General features: G+C 45.7%; 2 protein-coding genes across 2 annotated transcripts in view; both read left to right on the forward strand.

Annotated features, from left to right (window-relative positions):
• The window catches only part of LOC119480982 (NACHT, LRR and PYD domains-containing protein 12-like), a 705,305-nt gene that overhangs the window by 101,045 nt on the left and 588,552 nt on the right, over nucleotides 1-15,708 (forward strand). The gene's annotated exons all lie outside the window — the stretch shown is intronic.
• dnah5l (dynein, axonemal, heavy chain 5 like) overlaps nucleotides 1-15,708 on the forward strand; it is a 76,581-nt gene that overhangs the window by 54,917 nt on the left and 5,956 nt on the right. Inside the window, exons 70-93 of the mRNA XM_037757683.1 lie at nucleotides 5-163; nucleotides 259-415; nucleotides 2,521-2,666; nucleotides 2,814-2,948; nucleotides 3,351-3,452; nucleotides 3,553-3,666; nucleotides 5,573-5,740; nucleotides 6,031-6,135; nucleotides 7,258-7,371; nucleotides 7,495-7,671; nucleotides 8,186-8,380; nucleotides 8,487-8,642; nucleotides 8,895-9,077; nucleotides 9,159-9,329; nucleotides 9,419-9,670; nucleotides 9,930-10,056; nucleotides 10,315-10,436; nucleotides 10,519-10,668; nucleotides 11,769-11,933; nucleotides 12,034-12,251; nucleotides 12,393-12,448; nucleotides 13,227-13,348; nucleotides 15,029-15,179; nucleotides 15,267-15,466. Coding sequence (XP_037613611.1) covers nucleotides 5-163; nucleotides 259-415; nucleotides 2,521-2,666; nucleotides 2,814-2,948; nucleotides 3,351-3,452; nucleotides 3,553-3,666; nucleotides 5,573-5,740; nucleotides 6,031-6,135; nucleotides 7,258-7,371; nucleotides 7,495-7,671; nucleotides 8,186-8,380; nucleotides 8,487-8,642; nucleotides 8,895-9,077; nucleotides 9,159-9,329; nucleotides 9,419-9,670; nucleotides 9,930-10,056; nucleotides 10,315-10,436; nucleotides 10,519-10,668; nucleotides 11,769-11,933; nucleotides 12,034-12,251; nucleotides 12,393-12,448; nucleotides 13,227-13,348; nucleotides 15,029-15,179; nucleotides 15,267-15,466 — 3,645 coding nt within the window. The remainder of the gene's footprint in view (nucleotides 1-4; nucleotides 164-258; nucleotides 416-2,520; nucleotides 2,667-2,813; nucleotides 2,949-3,350; nucleotides 3,453-3,552; nucleotides 3,667-5,572; nucleotides 5,741-6,030; nucleotides 6,136-7,257; nucleotides 7,372-7,494; nucleotides 7,672-8,185; nucleotides 8,381-8,486; nucleotides 8,643-8,894; nucleotides 9,078-9,158; nucleotides 9,330-9,418; nucleotides 9,671-9,929; nucleotides 10,057-10,314; nucleotides 10,437-10,518; nucleotides 10,669-11,768; nucleotides 11,934-12,033; nucleotides 12,252-12,392; nucleotides 12,449-13,226; nucleotides 13,349-15,028; nucleotides 15,180-15,266; nucleotides 15,467-15,708) is intronic.

The raw sequence follows: 15,708 nt of genomic DNA on the forward strand, positions 1-15,708 counted from the left end.
GTAGTTCCCGGGCCTGATCTCGGGCTGCACGGTGGACTGGTTTCAGCGCTGGCCTCGGGACGCTCTGGTGGCCGTGTCGCATCACTTCCTGTCTCAGCACCAGGACCTCCGCTGCTCGGAGGATGTGAAGCAGAGCGTGGTGGTTACCATGGGAACCTTCCAGGTAGCGCTCACTGTGTGATCTGTATTCATCGTCATCGTCGTCATCGTCGGCGGCGTGTTCAGCTGACTGATCACATGACCTCTAACCCCCTGCAGGACCTGGTGGCAGAGAAGTGCGCCGAGTATTTTGAGCGCTTCCGCCGCCAAACCTTTGTGACGCCCAAATCCTACTTGTCCTTCATCGACAGCTACAAGATCATCTACGGCGAGCAGATCGCTCACGTCGGCACGCTGGCGGAGCGCATGAAGACAGGTGAGGCCGGGTACCTCCTCAGACAGGTTCACGGTGCTGCTCTCTGTTCTACACAATAAAAGCTGCAACGATTAGTCAGTCATCTAGTCAGTCAACACGACATGAATCAGCAACAATTTTGAGAATCGAATAATTGTTTTGGTGGTAACGTTATGGTATGGAGGTAACGTTATGGTATGGTGGTAACGTTATGGTATGGTGGTAACGTTATGGTATGGAGGTAACGTTATGGTATGGAGGTAACGTTATGGTATGGTGGTAACGTTATGGTATGGTGGTAACGTTATGGTATGGAGGTAACGTTATGGTATGGTGGTAACGTTATGGTATGGAGGTAACGTTATGGTGGTAACGTTATGGTATGGAGGTAACGTTATGGTATGGTGGTAACGTTATGGTATGGAGGTAACGTTATGGTGGTAACGTTATGGTATGGTGGTAACGTTATGGTATGGAGGTAACGTTATGGTAGGGAGGTAACGTTATGGTATGGTGGTAACGTTATGGTATGGAGGTAACGTTATGGTATGGAGGTAACGTTATGGTATGGAGGTAACGTTATGGTATGGAGGTAACGTTATGGTATGGAGGTAATGTTATGGTGGTAACGTTATGGTATGGTGGTAACGTTATGGTATGGTGGTAACGTTATGGTATGGAGGTAACGTTATGGTATGGAGGTAACGTTATGGTATGGTGGTAACGTTATGGTATGGTGGTAACGTTATGGTATGGAGGTAACGTTATGGTATGGTGGTAACGTTATGGTATGGAGGTAACGTTATGGTATGGAGGTAACGTTATGGTATGGTGGTAACGTTATGGTATGGTGGTAACGTTATGGTATGGAGGTAACGTTATGGTATGGTGGTAACGTTATGGTATGGAGGTAACGTTATGGTGGTAACGTTATGGTATGGAGGTAACGTTATGGTATGGTGGTAACGTTATGGTATGGAGGTAACGTTATGGTGGTAACGTTATGGTATGGTGGTAACGTTATGGTATGGAGGTAACGTTATGGTAGGGAGGTAACGTTATGGTATGGTGGTAACGTTATGGTATGGAGGTAACGTTATGGTATGGAGGTAACGTTATGGTATGGAGGTAACGTTATGGTATGGAGGTAATGTTATGGTGGTAACGTTATGGTATGGTGGTAACGTTATGGTATGGTGGTAACGTTATGGTATGGAGGTAACGTTATGGTATGGAGGTAACGTTATGGTGGTAACGTTATGGTATGGTGGTAACGTTATGGTATGGTGGTAACGTTATGGTATGGTGGTAAAGTTATGGTATGGAGGTAACGTTATGGTATGGAGGTAACGTTATGGTGGTAACGTTATGGTATGGTGGTAACGTTATGGTATGGAGGTAACGTTATGGTAGGGAGGTAACATTATGGTATGGTGGTAACGTTATGGTATGGAGGTAACGTTATGGTATGGAGGTAACGTTATGGTATGGAGGTAACGTTATGGTATGGAGGTAAAGTTATGGTATGGTGGTAACGTTATGGTATGGAGGTAACGTTATGGTATGGAGGTAACGTTATGGTACGGCGGTAACGTTATGGTACGGCAGTAACGTTATGGTATGGTGGTTACAATATGGTACCCAGATACTGACATTTGTGTTCTCTGCATTGAAACGGCCCCGATGGAGCTGACCATGGATGGATAAAGAGAACGGAGCTGACGGGAGAGCTAGAGACCACCTTGGAGAAGTTACAGGAAGTAGACACGGGGGACTACGTCCGCTTTTCAAAATAAGGTGTTAACAAAGGGAACTGTAGATACTAAATACATCTATGGAAATCAGATTGATGGATTATATTCACCAGAAGTATAAAACATTATAAATTAAAACACTAATGTGTGAGGGAAATGTCTTTATTCTTTATATTTCTGGGTTTCTGGATAATCAATACTTCCTGACAATGATCCTGATCTATCTGACTTCAGGACGTCTCTGACTACAGACATGCTGGAAATCAAACATTTTAACTGGATTCATTTAGAGATTTTACAAAGTAAGAGTCACTAGAAGTGAATGATTCAGCTCGTTCCCTTCATGGACTGTGCTGCTGCTGTCTCCTGCAGGTCTGTGTAAACTGATGGAGGCGGAGCAGTCGGTGTCTCAGCTCTCCGAGGAGCTGGTGCTGAAGGAGCAGGAGCTCGCCGTCGCCTCCCAGCGGGCAGAGGAAGTCCTGCAGGAAGTCACGGCGAAAGCTCAGGCCGCTGAAAAGGTCAGAAACGACAGGAAACAGAACTTTTACCGAAACGTGGTGTTGCTTCCTAAAACTCCAGGAAAGACTAAAACGGGTCTAGAGGGGTGGAGTGGGAAAGCTTAATGAGATGATTCTTGAGCTTCCAGCTTGAATCTGTCTGTTCAGGTGAAGCAGCAGGTGCAGAAGGTGAAGGATAAAGCTCAGCTCATCGTCGACGAGATCGAAGTCGATAAAACAGCAGCGGAGTCCAAACTGAAGGCTGCTAAGCCGGCGCTGGAGGCTGCTGAGGCTGCACTGCAGGTCAGAAATTACATTAGATTATCTCGTCATATTACAAGAAAAAAATCATAACTTTAGGATAATAAAAGTCATGTCTTCCTCCTCTAAAGAGTCATTTCTTCATCAGGTTCGTGTGATTCTTTCTTCAGAATAAACCGAAACTAAAGCAGAACTTCACAAGATGCTCCACGTTCCTCATTTTCACACTATTTACCCTCTAAAATAACACGTAACATTACTACTTTAGAATATTATCACTTTATTCTCTTAATATTATGACTTTATTCTTGTGATCTCAGGTTTACGTATTATTCTTCAGTGTGGCTCTGATACTCTATATGTTGTTGTTGTATGTCTATTCACACTGTGGATGAGAATCTAGCGCAGGTCACTGCTGACTGGTTTCTCTCTGTGTCCGTTCAGACCATCAAACCGGCCGACATCGCCACGGTGAGGAAGCTGCAGAAGCCTCCTCATCTCATCATGAGGATCATGGACGTCGTCCTGCTGCTGTTCCAGAGGAAGGTCGCCGAGTCTCGCCCCGGTTTGAAATACTCACTCAGGTGACGGCGGCGACACGTTACCGTCGATCTCACGGTTTCTCCTTTGCTTGTTTTTCCCTCAGATCGACACGGTGACCGCCGACCCCGAGCGACCTTGTCCGCGACCTTCGTGGGCCGAGGCCATGAAGCTGATGCAGAACTCTTCCTTCCTCAGCATGCTGCTCCACTTCAGCAAGGTTTGTGTTTATCAGAACGGCTGTCAGTCCATTAAAGTAGTTCATTAAAGATTAACAATGTACTAATAACAATGATTCATAACACAGTTTTAGTTTCGTATATGACGGCAGAATTCATAATTCTCATTAGTTAACCATACTAACAGTTACAGCAGCTTATGTTAATAAAACATAATCTAATTAATAAATAAAAATGACTTTTCTGACTCACAATAAGTGGCCTGCTGCATTCATGATACTTTATATGAGCACTATATTTATATTATCTACTGTAGCTCCTTCTCTCGAACCCTAAAGGTAGTATATGTAACTCTCAGAGAACCCCTGTTATTAATAACTAACTACACTAAAACTAAAAAAAAACATCTATTTGTAAAGAGGCTAAAAGCATGAAAAAAAAACATTCAGAAATATGTCAAAAAAATATCTAAAAAATGTCAGAAATATATGAGTAAAATATGTGAAAACTAAACAAAATAGCATCTATTTGTGAAGAGCCTAAAAGCATGAAAAAAAAACATTCGGAAATATGTGAAAAATATCCGAAAAATGTCGAGAAATTATTAGGAAAATGTACGAAAAAATAGTAAAATAAATATTTGAAATATTAAAAATTACAGTAAAATATGTGAAAATTAAACTATTTCCTTCCATAGAAATCAGACTAGAGGCTGTTAAAAGTTACGTTACAACCTGTACATGTAAATTGTTACGTACAGTTCCTTTAAAAGGATATTTTAATAATAATAACAATGTATTAAATAATAATGTGACGTGTTGAAGTGACGAGTCGACAAAACGTGACTCACAGTCCAGGTCTAAAACTCAGACTGGTTCCATCAAACACAGAAGAACACACACACACACACACACACACACACACACACACATCTATCAGTGTTGCACACACACACACACACACACATCAATCAGTGTTACACACACACACACACACACACACACACACACACACTGACTGAGGGAAACTCCCTTCTCATCTTCTCTCCACGGCCATCACCTGCTTTTATTGACATACCTGCTAAGCTGAGGATCAGAGGAGCTGGAAAAACCCTCAACTGTTTGTGTGTGTGTGTGTGTGTGTGTGTGTGTGTGTGTGTATGCGTGTGCGTGTGCGTGCACGTGCGTGTGTGTTGATGTGAGCCCTCAGCTGCTCCACTAACATCTCCGTCTTTAACACATCATCTGTTCTGTTGTCGAGTCCTGAAGTCTGACTCACGGAGCCACAGAGTCTCACACAACACTCGTAGCGTCACTACTTTGATCCTGCTCATTTAAAAACAATTCATTTCTGTCTCGTAAATCCATGACTTTATAATCTCAGAGAATGAAATATGTTATTCTCCTAAATATGTCATTTTTTTCTCGTAAATTTGCAAATTTATTCTTAGGGAATATTCAAGTTTTTTCTCAAAAATGTGTGATTTCTTTATCTGGTAAATTTAGAAATTTAATCTCAGATAATATTCTTTTTTTTTTGTAAATATGTGAATTTTTCTGGTAAATTTACAATTTTATTCTAAGTAAATATTCAAGTTTTTTTCTTATAAACTTGTGAGTTCTTTCTGGTAAATTTAAAACTTTAATCTCAGAAATTCCGTTTTCCCCCACTGAATATGATATGACCCTCCTCCCCTGGCTTCGTTATTATTTCTAATAATTTAAAAACAAACAATTTTTCTGATTTTTGTCTGTATAACCTCAGTGAATATTCAAGTTTTTTTTCCTCGTAAATTTGTGAGTTTTTCTTGTAAATTTTAAAATGTAATCTCAGAGAATATCTAATTTTTTCTTGTAAATGTACGACCAGAGTATAACGATCCTCTTCCTCCTCCTCCTCCTCTTCCTCCTCCTCCTCCTCCCGCTGTACTGTGTGTTTGTGCTGCAGGACTCCATCACAGAGGAGGTGGTGGAGCTGCTCGCTCCCTACCTGGACATGGACGACTACAACCTGGAGTCAGCCAAGAGGATCTGCGGCAACGTGGCGGGACTCTGCTCCTGGACTCAGGCCATGGCCGACTTCTTCTCCATCAACAAGGAGGTGCTTCCTCTGAAGGTACCGACACAGAGGAGGATGTTCGATGGGTTTTACCAGCAGGATTACAGGAACACTACCGGCCCGGTGCTCATGAAGCTCGGTGGTGTTCGGGTGGAGCGTGGAAGAGCCCAGTAAATGTTGACCTTCTACTTATGTGTGTGTGTGTGTGTGTGTGTGTGTGCGTGTGTGTGTGTGTGTGTGTGTGTGTGTGTGTGTGTGCGTGTGCGTGTGTGCGTGTGTGTGTGTGTGTGTGTGTGTGTGTGTGTGTGTGTGTGTGTGTGTGTGCGTGTGTGCGTGTGTGTGTGCAGGCTAACCTGGCCCTGCAGGAGGCTCGTCTGGTGGTCGCTCAGACCGAACTCGCTAATGCTCAAGAACAGTTGGACGCCAAACAGCAGGAGCTGGACGCCGTGCAGGTAACCAACACACACACACATTTATACGATCTGCCTTTAGTTCCTCTAATCCGTCGTCTTTGATTCTAAACGAAGACATTCTGGTCCGTAGAGGTCGGCCAGTCGGCCAGTCTGACGTCGGCTGTGATTCGTCTCAGGCAGGTTTCATTAAAATACAGACGGACTTCTTTATCAGTAACAAACACCTGAAGACTGCAGATGAAGAAAGAGGAAGCATGGCTCATAATGTGTGGTTTTCTAACAGTGTAAAATGTTGAACTGTTGAATTCTTCCAGAAGACAAACCTTTTCTGATTGAAGTGGAGCAGTTTGATGTTGTTTATTAGCGTGTAAAAGGTCTTAATTTACCCAGAATTCATAGAAAGCTAGTCCCCCTTCAGGTGGTCAAGACAGCTTCGTGCAACAGATGAATTAAGACGTCCACCTGTCGTCTGTTGGTTCGATCTAAACCGTCAAACCGCTGCTGGATTTGAGTTTTGCTGTTTTTTTCAAAGTTGTTTTTAAAGCTATTTCAGCTTCTTCTTTATCATCGCAGCGCCATGCGTTCCTATTTTCTTCCTGCATTAATGTCGGTGTTTAATACGACGGCGTGCGAGGGCTATTGTAGGTAAAAAAAATATATAACATTCCCAGAAGAAAACTTTGTAATTTGTAATTTTTTACGAGAAAAAACCCTCCAACCAGTACGTTGTTTTCTTCTGAATGGAACCAGTTCACAATGAAGCCTCTTCAACGTCCGGATGCTGAAGATAGTCTGGTGATTCTGGGCTAAAGTATTTCCTTATTATGCAATCCTGTTGCAAAATATAATAACATTTTTCTGATGTTTTTTTCTCGTAAATTTCAGGCCCTAATCTCGGAGAATATCCAAGGTTTTTTTCTTGCATATTTACAACTTTAATCTCGGAGAATATAAAAAAAAAAAGATTCTTGCAAATTAGCGATTTTAATCTCGGAAGTATTTTTGTTTCTCCTCTCAATATCACCCCCCCCCTCCCCCCCCGTCCTCCAGGAGCCGTAATTATTTCTAATAATCGAATACGTCGTTGTAGTTTTATCCATCTAATTTAATAACTAATAATCTATTTTAACGTATAAATAAGTGATCTGGTCTGAACTTTAGGCGCTTTACGACGCCGCCATGAAGGAGAAGCAGGACCTGGAGGACGACGCCCAGGCCTGCCGCCGCAAGATGTCCAACGCCACGGCTCTGATCGACGGGCTGGGAGGAGAGAAGGTCAGCCTCTTACCCATCCATCCATCCCTCCATCCCTCCATCCCTCCATCCCTCCATCCATCCATCCATCCCTCCCTCCCTCTCTCATCCCTCTCTCTCTGTCCTGGTCTTGATGTGTTTCAGGTCCGGTGGACGGACAGCAGCGCCGGGTTCCAGACTCAGATCCAGCACCTGGTGGGGGACGTCCTCCTGTCCGCGGGCTTCCTGTCCTACGCCGGTCCCTTCAACCAGGAGTACCGCAGCCTGCTGCTGGAGCTGTGGAAGAAAGAGATGGAGGACAAGCTCATCCCCTTCAGTCCTGTAAGACATCTATCCATCCATCTATCTATCCATCTATCTATCCCTCCATCCCTCCATCTATCCCTCCATCCATCCATCTATCATCCATCCATCCATCCATCTATCCATCCATCTATCATCCCTCCATCCCTCCATCTATCCCTCCATCCATCCATCTATCATCCATCCATCTATCCCTCCATCCATCCATCTATCATCCATCCATCCATCCATCTATCCATCCATCCCTCCATCCATCTATCCCTCCATCCATCCATCTATCCATCCATCCCTCCATCCATCCCTCCATCTATCCCTCCATCCCTCCATCCATTTATCCATCCATCCATCCATCCATCCATCCATCTATCCCTCCATCCCTCCATCCATTTATCCATCCATCCATCCATCCCTCTATCCATCCATCCATCCATCCATCCATCCATCCATCCATCCATCCATCCATCCATCCCTCCCTCCATCCATCCATCCCTCTATCCACTAACTATCTACTAACTCTCTGGACTCTCTTCAGGACTTGAACGTGATTGGTCTGCTGGTGGACAACACCACGGTGAGCGAGTGGACGCTGCAGGGTTTACCCAGCGACGACCTGTCTGTCCAGAACGGCATCGTGGTGACGAAGGCGTCCCGCTACCCGCTGCTGATAGACCCCCAGGGCCAGGGCAAGACCTGGATCCAGAACAGAGAGCGAGACCAGCAGCTGCAGGTGAGGCCACAACGCCGGTGTCTCCACGGTGACGGTGAGACGAGTAGAGAATCAAGACAAAGACACAGGAAGTCAAAACACATCTTCGTCTGTCTTCGTCCCCAAGGTGACGTCTCTGAACCATAAATATTTCCGTTCTCACCTGGAGGACTGTCTGTCTCTGGGGCGCCCCATGCTGCTGGAGGACGTAGGGGAGGACCTGGACCCCGTCCTGGACAACATACTGGACAAAAACTACATCAAGTCTGGATCAACTTATAAAGTAGGACATCTACCTGTTTCTACCGTTATCTATCATATAAATAAATATTAATAATATATAATAATATATATTAATATATAATAATAATATAATAATAATAATATATAATAATATATATATTAATAAATAATAATAATATATAATAATATATATTAATATATAATAATAATATAATAATATAATAATAATAATATAGAATAATATATATTAATAAATAATAATAATATATAATAATTATATATAATTGTGCAGGTGAAGGTAGGAGATAAGGAGGTGGATGTGATGAAGGGCTTCACGCTCTACATCACCACCAAGCTGGCCAACCCGGCCTACAGCCCCGAGGTCAGCGCCAGGACGGCCGTGGTCGACTTCACCGTAACCCAACGAGGCCTGGAGGACCAGCTGCTGGGACGGGTCATACTGCTGGAGAAACAGGTTATATAAATATATATAGATATATAAATCACAATGCTTCTAATGATGAATCTGACCCGTCCACCGCGTGGGTCCCACCAGGAGCTGGAGGCGGAGCGAGTAAAGCTCTTAGAGGAGGTGACGTCCAACAAGAGGAAGATGCAGGAGCTGGAGGACAGTCTGCTGTTCCGGCTGACCAGCACCCAGGGGTCCTTAGTGGAGGACCAGTCTCTGATCGAGGTTCTGAGGGTCACCAAGACCACCGCTCAGGAGGTGCCTCTCCGTCTGTGTTCATACTCACAATGCACTGCTTCAAAATAATAAAAACCCCTCTGACTGAAGGACACCAAACAATGTTCCAGGTGAGCGAGAAGCTGTCGGTCGCGGCGGAGACGGAGGTGAAGATCAACCAGGCCAGGGAGGAGTACCGGCCGGTGGCCACCAGGGGGAGCATCCTCTACTTCCTCATCGTGGAGATGTCGCTGGTCAACATCATGTACCAGACGTCTCTGCGCCAGTTCCTGGGCCTCTTCGACTCGTCCATGCAGAACTCCGCCAAGTCGCAGCTCACCTCCAAACGCATCAGCAACATCATCAACTTCCTCACCTACCAGGTGCTGTTCACTGACGACGTCACCTTTCAAATCAAATCAAATCAATTTATTTTTGTATAGCGTCAAATCACAACAGAAGTTATCTCAAGACGAGGAGGAGGAGAAGAAGGAGAAGGAAGAGGAGGAGGATGAGGAGGAGGAGGAGGAGGAGGAGGAACACCTTTAATCATCCATCAGTAAAAGACATGATCTAACCTAGAGATGTTTACCTGTTGAGGTGACTCTAACCTGCGTCTGTGCCGGTCTGTCCCTCCCTCAGGTGTTCTGCTACACAGCCAGGAGTCTGTATGAGGAACACAAGCTGCTGTTCACGCTGCTGTTGGCTCTGAAGATCGACCTGCAGGCCAGAAACATCTCGCACCCCGAGGTGCTCACCTTCGTCAAAGGTCACACACCCTTCCTCTTCCTCCTCCTTCTCCTCCTCCTCCTCCTACTTCTTCTCCTCCTCCTGCTCTTCCTCCTCCTCCTCTTCCTTCTCCTTCTTCTCCTCCTCCTCCTCATCCTCCTCCTCATCCTCCTCCCCCTCCTCCTCCTCCTTCTCCTCTTCCTTCTCCTTCTTCTCCTCCTCCTCCTCCTCCTCTTCCTTCTCCTTCTTCTCCTCCTCCTCCTCCTCCTCCTCATCCTTCTTCTGTTTGTGTGTGCAGGTGGAGCCTCTCTGGATCTGAACTCTGTAGAATCCAAACCACGGCGCTGGATCCTGGATCAGACCTGGCTCAACCTGGTGCAGCTGTGCGGCCTGCCGCCGTTCAGCCAGATCCTGACCCAGGTAGAATCCAAATCCATTTACACCGGAGCAGGTAAAGCTGGAACACACAGACCTGACAGAGGTGATGTTTTCTTGTGTCCAGGTGAGTCAGAACGAGCGTGCCTGGAGGACGTGGTTCGACCATCCGACGCCAGAGGATGCCACGCTGCCTGATGGGTACGAGGAAAAGCTCGACACCTTCCGGAAGCTTCTGCTCATCCGGAGCTGGTGCCCCGACCGAACCACCGCTCAGGTCAGACTGCTGAACACTGCAGGACATCTCTCTCTCGTTCCGTACGGTGTAACACCGGCTCTCTCTCGTTACCGGCGGTGTAACACCGGCTCTCTCTCGTTACCGGCGGTGTAACACCGGCTCTCTCTCGTTCCCTGCGGTGTAACACCGGCGCTCTCTCGTTACCGGCGGAGTAACACCGGCTCTCTCTCGTTCCCTACGGTGTAACACCGGCTCTCTCTCGTTACCGGCGGTGTAACACCGGCTCTCTCTCGTTACCGGCGGTGTAACACCGGCTCTCTCTCGTTACCGGCGGAGTAACACCGGCTCTCTCTCGTTCCCTGCGGTGTAACACCGGCGCTCTCTCGTTACCGGCGGAGTAACACCGGCTCTCTCTCGTTCCGTACGGTGTAACACCGGCTCTCTCTCGTTACCGGCGGTGTAACACCGGCTCTCTCTCGTTACCGGCGGTGTAACACCGGCTCTCTCTCGTTCCCTGCGGCGTAACACCGGCTCTCTCTCGTTACCGGCGGCGTAACACCGGCTCTCTCTCGTTACCGGCGGCGTAACACCGGCTCTCTCTCGTTACCGGCGGCGTAACACCGGCTCTCTCTCGTTACCGGCGGCGTAACACCGGCTCTCTCTCGTTCCCTGCGGCGTAACACCGGCTCTCTCTCGTTCCCTGCGGCGTAACACCGGCTCTCTCTCGTTACCGGCGGCGTAACACCGGCTCTCTCTCGTTCCCTGCGGCGTAACACCGGCTCTCTCTCGTTCCCTGCGGCGTAACACCGGCTCTCTCTCGTTACCGGCGGCGTAACACCGGCTCTCTCTCGTTACCGGCGGCGTAACACCGGCTCTCTCTCGTTACCGGCGGCGTAACACCGGCTCTCTCTCGTTCCCTGCGGCGTAACACCGGCTCTCTCTCGTTCCCTGCGGCGTAACACCGGCTCTCTCTCGTTCCCTGCGGTGTAACACCGGCTCTCTCTCGTTACCGGCGGTGTAACACCGGCTCTCTCTCGTTACCGGCGGCGTAACACCGGCTCTCTCTCGTTACCGGCGGCGTAACACTGGCACTCTCTGGCAATGAGAATGAAGTCAGTGTGTATGTGTGTGCTGACCAGGCGCGGCGCTACATCTCGGACTCTCTGGGTCAGCAGTATGCTGAAGGTTTGGTTCTGGACCTGGACGCCATGTTGGCCGAGAGTGACAACAGGACGCCGATGGTCTGTCTGCTGTCGATGGGCTCTGATCCGACTGAAAACATCGAGAGACTGGCCAAGAGCAAGGTGAAGGGATGGGATGGATGAATGAAGTTACCTGCGGTGTAACACCGGCGCGCTCTCTCGTTTCCTGCGGCGTAACACCGTAACTCTTTCGTTCCCTCAGGGGGCGCCGTGCCGTCCCATCTCCATGGGGCAGGGCCAGGAGGTTCACGCTCGCAGGCTTTTGGCCAACAGCATGACGGACGGCGGCTGGCTCCTCCTCCAGAACTGCCACCTGGGACTGGACTTCCTGGATGAGCTGCTGGAGACGGTCACCGCGGCGACGCCAGAGAGCGTGCACAAAGGTTTCCGGGTGTGGCTGACGACCGACGTGCATCCCAGGTACATGATGAAGAGCAGACGACACCCTGCCGGCGTCCTCTAGAGCGGTGCTCATTACACCAGAACAGAGAACACCAGTAGTGGAGATCTAATGTAAAGTTCATGCTGAGTCATCTATAGCTTCATTTTGTTTGTGTGCAGGTTCCCCATCACCTTCCTTCAGTCCGCCATCAAGTTCACCAACGAACCTCCGCTTGGTAAGATCCAGATCTAGTTCAGTGAACCCGGTTCTTCATCCTCAGCTTACATCCTGAACCCTCTGAGACTGTGGTGACCTCTAGGATAATCACAGCCTCATGAGACTTTACAGCCACAAACTAGAGACCTAGAGCATTCAGAGGATGGATGGATCAAACTAGAGACCTAGAGCATTCAGAGGATGGATCAAACTAGAGACCTAGAGCATTCAGAGGATGGATGGATCAAACTAGAGACCTAGAGCATTCAGAGGATGGATCAAACTAGAGACCTAGAGCATTCAGAGGATGGATGGATCAAACTAGAGACCTAGAGCATTCAGAGGATGGATGGATCAAACTAGAGACCTAGAGCATTCAGAGGATGGTGTACATTTTTCTGACATTATTTTTACTGTATTCAGACATTTTGTCAGATATTTTTGGACATTTAAAAAAAAAAAAAATACTTTTACTTTTTTTGGACATTTTTCGTGTGTCATGTGTCGGACTTTTGTTGTCCGACACATTTCTGATTTATGACTAGAACAACTTGACCCTCAGCTTAAGACCCTCTTTACCCCCCTAAAGATCCCCTGGACCCCCTAAAGAAGACTAAAACAGATCGTGGGTCTCAGAGGGTTGATAGATCTATTTGGTCATACATCAGGTTTCTAGCAGCGTTTACTGTTTATCTTGGCTAATTGATTGATTGAATAGTAATTGATTAATGAAATGAATCCAGCTGTTCATAATGTATTTACAGGAGAGATGTGTTGTTGCTTTGCGTCTCCATCAGGGATGAAAGCTGGTCTGAAGAGGACTTTCAGTGGTGTCACTCAGGACCAGCTGGAGATCAGCAACCTGCCTCAATGGAAACCTCTGCTGTACGCCGTGGCCTTCCTGCACACCACCGTACAGGTCTGTCCACATGACATCACCTTTCTACCACGACCAGCCGCTCTGCTCATCTTAAATCACCACTCATTAGAATGATGATGGACACATTCAGATATTCACCACAGAAAGCTTCTGCAAGATGAATCTCAGTGAGGTGAATGACCTCCTGCACGCTGATTTGGAAATAACAATCGATTAAAATATTTAATCAGGGTTAATCACACTGTTTTATCTGTTCTAAATGAACCTTAAAGGGAGATTAGTCCAGTATTTAGTCCTCTTATCAACATGGGAGTGGACTAATATGCTGCTTTATGTAAATGTCTGTATATATTTATTATTGTAAATCAATTAACAACACAAATCAATGACAAATATTGATCCAGAAACCCTCACAGGTTCTGCATTTAGCATAAAACAATATGCTCCAATCATAACATGGCAATCTCAAACTGCATGTGATGATCATAAAGTGGGCATGTCTGTAAAGGGGAGACTCGTGGGTACCCATAGAACCCATTTACATTCACTGATCTGGAGGTCAGAGGTCAAGTTCAGAGCGTTATTTAACCTCCTTCACTACAAGCTAATCTGACATGGTTGGTACCGATGGATTCATCAGGTTTTATATTTTACTATGATACCAAGATCGGACTTTTCTTCCGTCTTTGTTTCGGATATTTTTCAGACTGTTTTTTACTTTTTTTTCAGACTTTTTTTCCGACATTTTTTTAACAATTTTCAGATTTTTTCAGACTTTTTTTTGACAATCTTTTTACTTTTTTTTTTTTTTTAACAATTTTCAGATTTTTCCAGAGCTTTTTTTTTTTTTTTTTTAATTTTCGGACATTTTTTCAAATTTTTGGGGGACTTTTTTTAGACATTTTTTTGCAATTTTCTGACTTTTTTTCAGACTTTTTTTGACAGTTTTCTGACTTTTTTTCTGATGTTTTTCAGACTTTTTATTGGACATTCTGACATTTTTTCGGACAAAAGCCCTCACACGTTCACATATCTGGAGGTCAGAGGTCAAGGGACCTCTTTGAAAATGGACATGCCAGTTTTTCTCCGCCAAAATTTAGCGTAAGTTTGGAGCGTTATTTAACCTCCTTCATGACCAGCTAGTCTGACATGGTTGGTACCGATGGATTCATCAGGTTTTATAGTTTACTATGATACCAGGATCAGACTTTTCTTACGCCTTTTTCTCAGACTTTTTTCGGACTTTTTTCAGATTTTTTTCAGACTTTTTCATGTTTTTTTGTCTTTTTTGACAATTGTTTGACTATTTTTTTACTTTTTTTTAATATTTGTATTTAACAATTTTCAGATTTCTTTAAGACTTTTTTTTCAAATTTTTTCAGAATTTTTTCAGACGTTGTTTTAGACTTTTTTTTGACAATCTTCATTTTTTGGACATTTTTTTTTTTACAATTTTCAGATTTTTTCAGACGTTTTTCAGGCTTTTTTTCAAACAAGTTCAGAGTTTTTCGGATTTTTTTTTACTTTTTATTGGATATTTTGCGGACAATTTTCAGACTTTTTTGACAAAAATTCTGACTTTTTTCTGACCTTTTTTTGGACCTTTTTTCGGACAAAAACCCTCACACATTCATATATCTGGAGGTCATCACGTTAACGTTGACAGCCCTAGAAATAATACGTTTATTCTCTTTTCCTCTTCCGTTGTCCTCTCGTCAGGAGCGTCGTAAGTTCGGTCCTCTCGGCTGGAACATCCCCTACGAGTTCAACCAGGCAGATTTTACTTCCAGCATGCAGTTTGTGCAGAACCACCTGGACGACCTGGACTCAAAGAGAGGGGTCAACTGGAGCTGCCTGCGCTACATGCTGGGTCAGTCCTCTCTGAGTCGGCGTCTCTCTGCTCTGTTTTTACCCCTAGCATTCGATCCCTAACCCGTCTCTGTGTCTTCGTGTCCAGGTGAGGTCCAGTATGGCGGCCGCGTGACGGACGACCTGGACAAATGTCTCCTCAACACCTTCACTCGCGTCTGGTTCAGCGAGAACACCTTCAGCGACAAGTTCTGCTTCTATAAGGGCTACAGCGTCCCCAGCAGGGCGAGGACGGTCCAGGACGTCCTGCAGCACGTCGAGGCCCTGCCGCTGGTGGACTCACCTGAGGTCAGAGCACGCTCTCTCACACGGTACGGCGTGGCGTTAAAAACACAGACCAACCAGCAGCTTCCAACAGAGATATATATACTGTATATATGTAGACAGAGCATTCACTCCTGGATCGTACGTCGTACCGCTTTTTCTGGATAGAAAACACTATAACGTTTACATTACTCAACCCATTTCAACACGTCGTTTTATATTCAAACGTTTATGATCTACCAGCGGTAACGTTAAGTTACTTTTCC

This window comes from Sebastes umbrosus, chromosome 21, assembly GCF_015220745.1.
Source record: "Sebastes umbrosus isolate fSebUmb1 chromosome 21, fSebUmb1.pri, whole genome shotgun sequence".
In the NCBI taxonomy this organism is placed as follows: Eukaryota; Metazoa; Chordata; class Actinopteri; order Perciformes; family Sebastidae; genus Sebastes; species Sebastes umbrosus.